This window comes from Lithobates pipiens, unplaced genomic scaffold (genome assembly GCF_037356315.1).
Source record: "Lithobates pipiens isolate NorthernLeopardFrog02 unplaced genomic scaffold, aLitPip1_a1.2 Scaffold_19, whole genome shotgun sequence".
NCBI classification, from domain to species: Eukaryota; Metazoa; Chordata; class Amphibia; order Anura; family Ranidae; genus Lithobates; species Lithobates pipiens.
The window spans coordinates 598,292,109-598,304,573 of record NW_027507764.1 but is presented as its reverse complement, the minus strand read 5'-3'; the positions used below and the strand labels follow the sequence as shown (position 1 = coordinate 598,304,573).

The window sequence follows — 12,465 nt, the reverse complement described above, 5'->3', positions numbered from 1 at the left end:
ACAATACCATCACCTCTGGAGGACAAAATATCAAATCCAGGATACACAATGCCATATCATCTGGAGGACACAATACCATCACCTCTGGAGGACACAATATCAAATCCAGGATACACAATGCCATATCATCTGGAGGACACAATACCATCACCTCTGGAGGACACAATATCAAATCCAGGATACACAATGCCATATCATCTGGAGGACACAATACCAAATCCAGGGGACACAATACAATCTCCTCTTGAGGATATAATACCATCTGTGGCGGGAGTCACTTTGGGCGGGGGGCCCGTGGAACCCAGCTTACATTAGAGAGGTTGGGAAAACCCCTTTTTCAGCTCCCTAGGCCCCTCTTATGTGTAAGTTACCCTGCGTCCATTAGGGGCACAGGGTGACCGAGAAGCCCAGTCAGGTCTGCCCTAACCAGACTCCCAGTACAACCTTACTGGATTCAGCATTTTGTTTTATCCCTGTTATCCCGGGTTTTATATGTGTGGTTTGTGTTGAAAGCTGGAGAGGCTCCTGCACTTGGGACAGAAATAATTATGAACAATATCCCTCAAGAAATCTATGAAGATAAATGAATTCCACTGCATCAGACTGCGGGGACATTGTATGGGCTTTCCCTTATAGCGAGATGTAGACCATTGCCATGCAGTCTGTGATGCCTGATTAATGAAAGCATTGCTTCCATGTGACTTCCATGGTTAATTGGATCCCATATTGTGTCTGTCTTCTCATCTATGTCTTTATACTTGTAATAATGTGTATTGTACAGTACTTTGTATTCAGGGTTGCAGGTGCCGAATTGTCGGGTCCCCTAGGCTGGTCTAAAGCGGAGTTCCACCCAAAAAATTTAACTTCTGCTTTAAGGGAAGGTAACCCCGTGACATGCCACATTTGGAATGTCATTTTTTGGGGGAGGGTTCCAGCTCCCTCTTCCTCCTGGCGCACCTTTCCCTCTCAGCAATCATCTGGGACACATCGCAGGTCCCAGATAAATGCCCGGCCAGTTGCAGCGTGGATCACGCATGCGCAGTGAAGAGCCGGCTGTGAAGCCACAGCCCGGCGCCCATCGTGACAATGCCGGCGCCGCAGAGAGGAGATGAGCGAGGCTTCGTTCCCCCCGCATCGCTGGACCCCGGGACAGGTAAGTGACCGATTATTAAAAGTCAGCAGCTGCAGTATTTGTAGCTGCTGACTTTTAATTATTTTTTCTTTTTTAAGTGGAACTCCGCTTTAAGTGACTAATTAGCTCATTTTAATTATATCACTATCAGCTATTGGTTGCTGGGGGGGAAATTTTCCAACAGCCCTTTCTAGGGGCTGTCTCCGTGCCCAATCAATAGAATGTACCCGTGTCTCATGTTACTGGACGTAGTTTACCCCGCCCTGAGTCATTATGAAAAGAAGGGGGGCTGTCCCCAGAGTGTATATCTCTTTGTACCCCCAGAGGACACAACACCATCTCCTCCGGGGGACACAACACCATCTCCTCCGGGGAACACAATACCACCACCTCCCGAGGACACAACACCATCTCCTCCAGAGGACACAACACCACCACCTCCCGAGGACACAACACCATCTCCTCCCGAGGACACAACACCATCTCCTCTGGGGGACACAACACCATCTCCTCCGGGGGACACAACACCATCTCCTCCGGGGAACACAATACCACCACCTCCCGAGGACACAACACCATCTCCTCCGGGGGACACAACACCATCTCCTCCGGGGAACACAATACCACCACCTCCCGAGGACACAACACCATCTCCTCCCGAGGACACAATACCCCCACCTCCCGAGGACACAATACCCCCACCTCCCGAGGACACAACACCATCTCCTCCCGAGGACACAACACCATCTCCTCCAGAAGACACAACACCATCTCCTCCAGAGGACACAACACCATCTCCTCCAGAGGACACAACACCATCTCCTCCAGAGGACACAACACCATCTCCTCCAGAGGACACAACACCATCTCCTCCAGAGGACACAACACCATCTCCTCCAGAGGACACAACACCATCTCCTCCAGAGGACACAACACCATCTCCTCCCGAGGACACAACACCATCTCCTCCCGAGGACACAATACCCCCACCTCCCGAGGACACAATACCCCCACCTCCCGAGGACACAACACCATCTCCTCCCGAGGACACAACACCATCTCCTCCAGAAGACACAACACCATCTCCTCCAGAGGACACAACACCATCTCCTCCCGAGGACACAACACCATCTCCTCCAGAGGACACAACACCATCTCCTCCCGAGGAAAAAAACACCATCTCCTCGCGAGGACACAACACCATCTCCTCCAGAGGACACAACACCATCTCCTCCAGAGGACACAACACCATCTCCTCCAGAGGACACAACACCATCTCCTCCAGAGGACACAACACCATCTCCTCTGGGGGACACAACACCATCTCCTCTGGGGGACACAACACCATCTCCTCCGGGGGACACAACACCATCTCCTCCGGGGAACACAATACCACCACCTCCCGAGGACACAACACCATCTCCTCCCGAGGACACAATACCCCCACCTCCCGAGGACACAATACCCCCACCTCCCGAGGACACAATACCCCCACCTCCCGAGGACACAACACCATCTCCTCCCGAGGACACAACACCATCTCCTCCAGAAGACACAACACCATCTCCTCCCGAAGAAAAAAACACCATCTCCTCGCGAGGACACAACACCATCTCCTCCAGAGGACACAACACCATCTCCTCCAGAGGACACAACACCATCTCCTCCCGAGGACACAATACCACCACCTCCCGAGGACACAACACCATCTCCTCCAGAAGACACAACACCATCTCCTCCGGGAAACACAATACCACCACCTCCCGAGGACACAACACCATCTCCTCCAGAGGACACAACACCATCTCCTCCGGGAAACACAATACCACCATCTCCCGAGGACACAACACCATCTCCTCCAGAGGACACAACACCATCTCCTCCGGGAAACACAATACCCCCACCTCCCGAGGACACAACACCATCTCCTCCAGAGGACTCTCCTCCGGGGAACACAATACCACCATCTCCCGAGGACACAACACCATCTCCTCCGGGGGACACAACACCATCTCCTCCGGGGAACACAATACCATCTCCTCCAGAGGACACAACACCATCTCCTCCGGGGAACACAATACCACCACCTCCCGAGGACACAACACCATCTCCTCCAGAGGACACAACACCATCTCCTCCCGAGGACACAACACCATCTCCTCCCGAGGACACAACACCCCACCTCCCGAGGACACAATACCCCCACCTCCCGAGGACACAACACCATCTCCTCCAGAGGACACAACACCATCTCCTCCAGAGGACACAACACCATCTCCTCCCGAGGACACAACACCATCTCCTCCCGAGGACACAACACCATCTCCTCCAGAGGACACAACACCATCTCCTCCAGAGGACACAACACCATCTCCTCCAGAGGACACAACACCATCTCCTCCAGAGGACACAACACCATCTCCTCCCGAGGACACAATACCATCTCCTCCCGAGGACACAACACCATCTCCTCCAGAGGACACAACACCATCTACTCCGGGGAACACAATACCACCACCTCCCGAGGACACAACACCATCTCCTCCAGAGGACACAACACCATCTCCTCCAGAGGACACAACACCATCTCCTCCCGAGGACACAACACCATCTCCTCCAGAGGACACAACACCATCTCTTCTGGAGGAGACAATACCATTTCCTCAAGAATACACAAGACCACCACCTCTAGAGGACACAATACCATCTCTCCTCCGGGGGACACAACACCATCTCCTCCGGGGAACACAATACCACCACCTCCCGAGGACACAACACCATCTCCTCCAGAGGACACAACACCATCTCCTCCAGAGGACACAACACCATCTCCTCCAGAGGACACAACACCATCTCCTCCCGAGGACACAACACCATCTCCTCCAGAGGACACAACACCATCTCCTCTGGGGGACACAACACCATCTCCTCTGGGGGACACAACACCATCTCCTCCGGGGGACACAACACCATCTCCTCCGGGGAACACAATACCACCACCTCCCGAGGACACAACACCATCTCCTCCAGAGGACACAACACCATCTCCTCCCGAGGACACAATACCACCACCTCCCGAGGACACAACACCATCTCCTCCAGAAGACACAACACCATCTCCTCCGGGAAACACAATACCACCACCTCCGGAGGACACAACACCATCTCCTCCAGAGGACACAACACCATCTCCTCCGGGAAACACAATACCACCATCTCCCGAGGACACAACACCATCTCCTCCAGAGGACACAACACCATCTCCTCCGGGAAACACAATACCCCCACCTCCCGAGGACACAACACCATCTCCTCCAGAGGACTCTCCTCCGGGGAACACAATACCACCATCTCCCGAGGACACAACACCATCTCCTCCGGGGGACACAACACCATCTCCTCCGGGGAACACAATACCATCTCCTCCAGAGGACACAACACCATCTCCTCCGGGGAACACAATACCACCACCTCCCGAGGACACAACACCATCTCCTCCAGAGGACACAACACCATCTCCTCCGGGGAACACAATACCACCACCTCCCGAGGACACAACACCATCTCCTCCAGAGGACACAACACCATCTCCTCCAGAGGACACAACACCATCTCCTCCAGAGGACACAACACCATCTCCTCCCGAGGACACAACACCATCTCCTCCAGAGGACACAACACCATCTCCTCTGGGGGACACAACACCATCTCCTCCGGGGGACACAACACCATCTCCTCCGGGGAACACAATACCACCACCTCCCGAGGACACAACACCATCTCCTCCAGAGGACACAACACCATCTCCTCCAGAAGACACAACACCATCTCCTCCCGAAGAAAAAAACACCATCTCCTCGCGAGGACACAACACCATCTCCTCCAGAGGACACAACACCATCTCCTCCAGAGGACACAACACCATCTCCTCCCGAGGACACAATACCACCACCTCCCGAGGACACAATACCCCCACCTCCCGAGGACACAACACCATCTCCTCCCGAGGACACAACACCATCTCCTCCAGAAGACACAACACCATCTCCTCCCGAAGAAAAAAACACCATCTCCTCGCGAGGACACAACACCATCTCCTCCAGAGGACACAACACCATCTCCTCCAGAGGACACAACACCATCTCCTCCCGAGGACACAATACCACCACCTCCCGAGGACACAACACCATCTCCTCCAGAAGACACAACACCATCTCCTCCGGGAAACACAATACCACCACCTCCCGAGGACACAACACCATCTCCTCCAGAGGACACAACACCATCTCCTCCGGGAAACACAATACCACCATCTCCCGAGGACACAACACCATCTCCTCCTGAGGACACAACACCATCTCCTCCGGGAAACACAATACCCCCACCTCCCGAGGACACAACACCATCTCCTCCAGAGGACTCTCCTCCGGGGAACACAATACCACCATCTCCCGAGGACACAACACCATCTCCTCCGGGGGACACAACACCATCTCCTCCAGAGGACACAACACCATCTCCTCCGGGGAACACAATACCACCACCTCCCGAGGACACAACACCATCTCCTCCAGAGGACACAACACCATCTCCTCCGGGAAACACAATACCACCACCTCCCGAGGACACAACACCATCTCCTCCAGAGGACACAACACCATCTCCTCCAGAGGACACAACACCATCTCCTCCAGAGGACACAACACCATCTCCTCCCGAGGACACAACACCATCTCCTCCAGAGGACACAACACCATCTCCTCTGGGGGACACAACACCATCTCCTCCGGGGGACACAACACCATCTCCTCCGGGGGAACACAATACCACCACCTCCCGAGGACACAACACCATCTCCTCCAGAGGACACAACACCATCTCCTCCCGAGGACACAATACCCCCACCTCCCGAGGACACAATACCATCTCCTCCCGAGGACACAACACCATCTCCTCCAGAAGACACAACACCATCTCCTCCGGGAAACACAATAACCCCACCTCCCGAGGACACAACACCATCTCCTCCAGAGGACACAACACCTTCTCCTCCAGAGGACACAACACCATCTCCTCCCGAGGACACAACACCATCTCCTCCCGAGGACACAATACCCCCACCTCCCGAGGACACAATACCCCCACCTCCCGAGGACACAACACCATCTCCTCCCGAGGACACAACACCATCTGCTCCAGAAGACACAACACCATCTCCTCCGGGAAACACAATGCCCCCACCTCCCGAGGACACAACACCATCTCCTCCAGAGGACACAACACCATCTCCTCCCGAGGACACAACACCATCTCCTCCAGAGGACACAACACCATCTCCTCCCGAGGACACAATACCCCCACCTCCCGAGGACACAATACCCCCACCTCCCGAGGACACAACACCATCTCCTCCCGAGGACACAACACCATCTGCTCCAGAAGACACAACACCATCTCCTCCGGGAAACACAATACCCCCACCTCCCGAGGACACAACACCATCTCCTCCAGAGGACACAACACCATCTCCTCCAGAGGACACAACACCATCTCCTCCAGAGGACACAACACCATCTCCTCCCGAGGACACAACACCCCACCTCCCGAGGACACAATACCCCCACCTCCCGAGGACACAACACCATCTCCTCCAGAGGACACAACACCATCTCCTCCCGAGGACACAACACCATCTCCTCCCGAGGACACAACACCATCTCCTCCCGAGGACACAACACCATCTCCTCCAGAGGACACAACACCATCTCCTCCAGAGGACACAACACCATCTCCTCCAGAGGACACAACACCATCTCCTCCAGAGGATACAACACCATCTCCTCCCGAGGACACAATACCATCTCCTCCCGAGGACACAACACCATCTCCTCCAGAGGACACAACACCATCTCCTCCAGAGGACACAACACCATCTACTCCGGGGAACACAATACCACCACCTCCCGAGGACACAACACCATCTCCTCCAGAGGACACAACACCATCTCCTCCAGAGGACACAACACCATCTCCTCCCGAGGACACAACACCATCTCCTCCAGAGGACACAACACCATCTCTTCTGGAGGAGACAATACCATTTCCTCAAGAATACACAAGACCACCACCTCTAGAGGACACAATACCATCTCTCCTCCGGGGGACACAACACCATCTCCTCCGGGGAACACAATACCACCACCTCCCGAGGACACAACACCATCTCCTCCAGAGGACACAACACCATCTCCTCCAGAGGACACAACACCATCTCCTCCAGAGGACACAACACCATCTCCTCCAGGGAACACAATACCATCTCCTCCCGAGGACACAACACCACCACCTCCCGAGGACACAACACCATCTCCTCCAGAGGACACATTATCATCTCTTCTGGAGGAGACAATACCATTTCCTCAAGAATACACAAGACCACCACCTCTAGAGGACACAATACCTTCTACTCCAGGGGACACAATGCCACCTACTCCGGAGGACACGCCATCTTTATGAAGGCTAATACTTTAAGATGGGTGAAAATCTTTGTTAACATCATGCATTTGTACCTCTGAATGTTTGCTCCTGAAGTACAGGCTGTGTCCAATAAGCTAAGTTTTAGGGTGTCAGCCAATGATCAGTGCAGGACATCCGGAGCTGATTGTCATTATTGCATTTCAGGGTAGTGCAACTTGCGCATGCTGGAGTGCCATGCATTTAAAATACTAACTGCAAAGTATTCAAGAACCACGTGCTACCACCATTAGTATATAATAAGTGGCAGGACCCTGTACAATCCAGATTATATACTGTACATTTATATACTGTACACTATATTGTCAAAAGTATTGTGACACCTGCCTTTACACACACATGAACTTTAATGGCATCCCAGTCTTAGTCTGTAGGGTTGAGTTGAGTTGGCCCTTTGTAGCTATAACAGCTTCAGCTCTTCCGGGAAGGCCGTCCACAAGGTTTAGGAGGGTGTCTATGAGAATGTGTGACCATTCTTCCGGAAGCGCATTTGTGAGGTCAGGTACTGATGTTGGACGAGAAAGCCTGGCTCCCAGTCTCTGCTGTAATTAATCCCAAAGGTGTTCTATCGGGGTTGAGGTCAGTCAAGTTCCTCCACCCCAAACTCGCTCATTCATGTCTTTATGGACCTTGCTTTGGGCACTGGTCTAAATCATTTGGTTGGTGGAGGGGGGGATTATGGTGGGGTTGTTTTTCAGGGGTTGAGCTTGGCCCCTTAGTTCCGGTGAAGGGAACTCTTATGCCGTGTGTACACACGAGCAAAATGTCCGACAGAAAAATCAGACGGGAGCTTTTCATCGTATATTCTGATCGAGATGGAAGCTATTGGCTACTGGCTATTGAACGTCCTTTTTCTAGTCCCGTCGTCTGTGTTGTACGTCACCGCGTTCTTGGCGGTCGGAATTTGGTGCGATCGTGTGTACACAAGAGAGTTTCAGCGGAATTCCTTTGGAAAAACCTTCAGAGTTTATTGCGATGGGAAAACTGGTCGTGTGTACAGGGCATTAAGGAGTCAGCATACCAAGACATTTTGGACAATTTTATTTTCCCAGCTTTGTGGGAACAGTTTGGGGACGGCCTCTTCCTGTTCCAACATGACTGCCCACCAGTGCACAAAGCAAGGTCCATAAAGACATGGATGAGCGAGTTTGGAGTGGAGGTACTTGACTGGCCTGAACAGAGTCCTGACCTCAACCCAATAGAACACCTTTGGGATGAATTAGTGCAAAGACTGCGTGGTAGACCTTCTCGTCTAACATCAGTGCCTCACCTCACAAATGCTCTTCTGGAAGAATGGTCAAACATTCCCATAGACACCCTCCTAAACCTTGTGGACGGTCTTCCCAGAAGAGGTGAACCTGTTATAGCTGCAAAGGGCCAACTCAATATTGAACCCTCCAGACTAAGATTTGGATGCCATTAAAATTCATGTGCGTGTAAAGGCAGGTGTCCCAATACTTTTGACAATAAACTGTATATACATGGAGTTGTTTGTTGTAGCTTTGTAGTCCTTGTGTGCATCCTGCGCTCCGGACGCACGGTACTCAGTGTATGTGGTATCCTGGCAACCGCAAGATGGCAAATATACTGGCAATAAGGTTGGGAGACCTTGTGTCTCCTAGCAACTGAGATGTAAGATCCTGGCTGGTTTCTTGGCAACTGAGAGATGGACTGGTATCCCAGCAACCATCACAAAAGGGCTGGGCTTGTCTCGTGGTCGACAATCATGAGCGAAAAGTTTCTGGTGGAAAGTGATGGGGAGATCTGTATGCCGGTACGTAGTAGCTGCCTCCGTAGTGTGAGTGAGTACAGGTCCTCCTTAATGTTGATACTTCGTAATGATGTGAAGGTTTACCATTTGTGATGTCATACCATCCATCTCACCATGACATCACACACCACTTCCCATCTCACCATGACATCACACACCACTTCCCATCTCACCATGACATCACACACCACTTCCCATCTCACCATGACATCACACACCACTTCCCATCTCACCATGACATCACACACCACTTCCCATCTCACCATGACATCACACACCATTTCCCATCTCACCATGGATGGTATGACATCACACACCATTTCCCATCTCACCATGACATCACACACCACTTCCCATCTCACCATGACATCACACACCACTTCCCATCTCACCATGACATCACACACCATTTCCCATCTCACCATGACATCACACACCATTTCCCATCTCACCAAGGATGGTATGACATCACACACCACTTCCCATCTCACCATGGATGGTATGACATCAAACACCACTTCCCATCTCACCATGACATCACACACCACTTCCCATCTCACCATGGATGGTATGACATCACACACCACTTCCCATCTCACCATGGATGGTATGACATCACACACCACTTCCCATCTCATCATGACATCACACACCATTTCCCATCTCACCATGACATGACACACCATTTCCCATCTCACCAAGGATGGTATGACATCACACACCACTTCCCATCTCACCATGGATGGTATGACATCACACACCACTTCCCATCTCACCATGACATCACACACCACTTCCCATCTCACCATGACATCACACACCACTTCCCATCTCACCATGACATCACACACCACTTCCCATCTCACCATGACATCACACACCATTTCCCATCTCACCAAGGATGGTATGACATCACACACCACTTCCCATCTCACCATGACATCACACACCACTTCCCATCTCACCATGACATCACACACCATTTCCCATCTCACCATGGATGGTATGACATCACACACCATTTCCCATCTCACCATGACATCACACACCACTTCCCATCTCACCATGACATCACACACCACTTCCCATCTCACCATGACATCACACACCATTTCCCATCTCACCATGACATCACACACCATTTCCCATCTCACCAAGGATGGTATGACATCACACACCACTTCCCATCTCACCATGGATGGTATGACATCACACACCACTTCCCATCTCATCATGACATCACACACCATTTCCCATCTCACCATGACATCACACACCATTTCCCATCTCACCAAGGATGGTATGACATCACACACCACTTCCCATCTCACCATGGATGGTATGACATCACACACCACTTCCCATCTCACCATGACATCACACACCACTTCCCATCTCACCATGACATCACACACCACTTCCCATCTCACCATGGATGGTATGACATCACACACCACTTCCCATCTCACCATGACATCACACACCACTTCCCATCTCACCATGACATCACACACCATTTCCCATCTCACCATGGATGGTATGACATCACACACCACTTCCCATCTCACCATGGATGGTATGACATCACACACCACTTCCCATCTCACCATGACATCACACACCATTTCCCATCTCACCATGACATCACACACCACATCCCATCTCACCATGGATGGTATGACATCACACACCACTTCCCATCTCACCATGACATCACACACCACTTCCCATCTCACCATGACATCACACACCATTTCCCATCTCACCATGGATGGTATGACATCACACACCACTTCCCATCTCACCATGGATGGTATGACATCACACACCACTTCCCATCTCACCATGACATCAAACACCACTTCCCATCTCACCATGACATCACACACCACTTCCCATCTCACCATGGATGGTATGACATCACACACCACTTCCCATTTCACCATGGATGGTATGACATCACACACCACTTCCCATCTCACCATGACATCACACACCATTTCCCATCTCACCAAGGATGGTATGACATCACACACCACTTCCCATCTCACCATGACATCACACACCACATCCCATCTCACCATGGATGGTATGACATCACACACCACTTCCCATCTCACCATGACATCACACACCACTTCCCATCTCACCATGACATCACACACCACTTCCCATCTCACCATGACATCACACACCACTTCCCATCTCACCATGGATGGTATGACATCACACACCACTTCCAGACTTACCGCCTCTCCATCTCTGGCAGGTTCTGCGCACATTTCGGGACACTTTGACGTTCTCGGAGGAGGAGTGGATGGGTCTGGACACCTGGCAGAAGGAACTCTACACGACGGTGATGAGAGACACAGCAGAGCTTTTCCAATCGCTCGGTAAGATGAAAACTGATAGTCCAATCAGAGAAATACCGGGGTGGCCAATCCTGGTCTTCTGATGAACTGCTGACCTCTGAATCAAAATTTTCATATAACTCACCCGGTAGATGTAAACAGCCAGTATAGTCAGAGCTCCGGATCTTTAGTTTTCTTCCAGATTCATAAAAATAATAATGAATGAAGCCAGGGGATCACCATTACAGCCGAGTACCCAGAATTGGCAATGACAGCCCCAATATTTGTCTTCTGACAGCTTTCCTTCAATAGAGCAACTATGAGGGATATTTATCCAGGAACTGCTTGAAAGCAAAACCTCCTTCCTCCTGCTGGTGACCCCTCTAGTGATATAAAGATCTATATAGAGGAATCAGGACCTCCTTCCTCCTGCTGGTGATCCCTCTAGTGATATAAAGATCTATATAGAGGAATCAGGACCTCCTTCCTCCCGCCGGTGACCCCTCTAGTGATATAAAGATCTATATAGAGGAATCAGGACCTCCTTCCTCCTGCCGGTGACCCCTCTAGTGATATAAAGATCTATATAGAGGAATCAGGACCTCCTTCCTCCTGCCGGTGATCCCTCTAGTGATATAAAGATCTATATAGAGGAATCAGGACCTCCTTCCTCCTGC

General features: G+C 51.6%; 1 protein-coding gene across 1 annotated transcript in view; it reads left to right on the top strand.

Moving 5' to 3' along the window:
* LOC143997863 (uncharacterized) overlaps positions 1 to 12,465 on the top strand; it is a 33,162-nt gene that overhangs the window by 7,676 nt on the left and 13,021 nt on the right. The window contains exon 2 of the mRNA XM_077493698.1: positions 11,707 to 11,830. Within this exon, the coding sequence (XP_077349824.1) occupies positions 11,707 to 11,830 (124 nt within the window). The remainder of the gene's footprint in view (positions 1 to 11,706; positions 11,831 to 12,465) is intronic.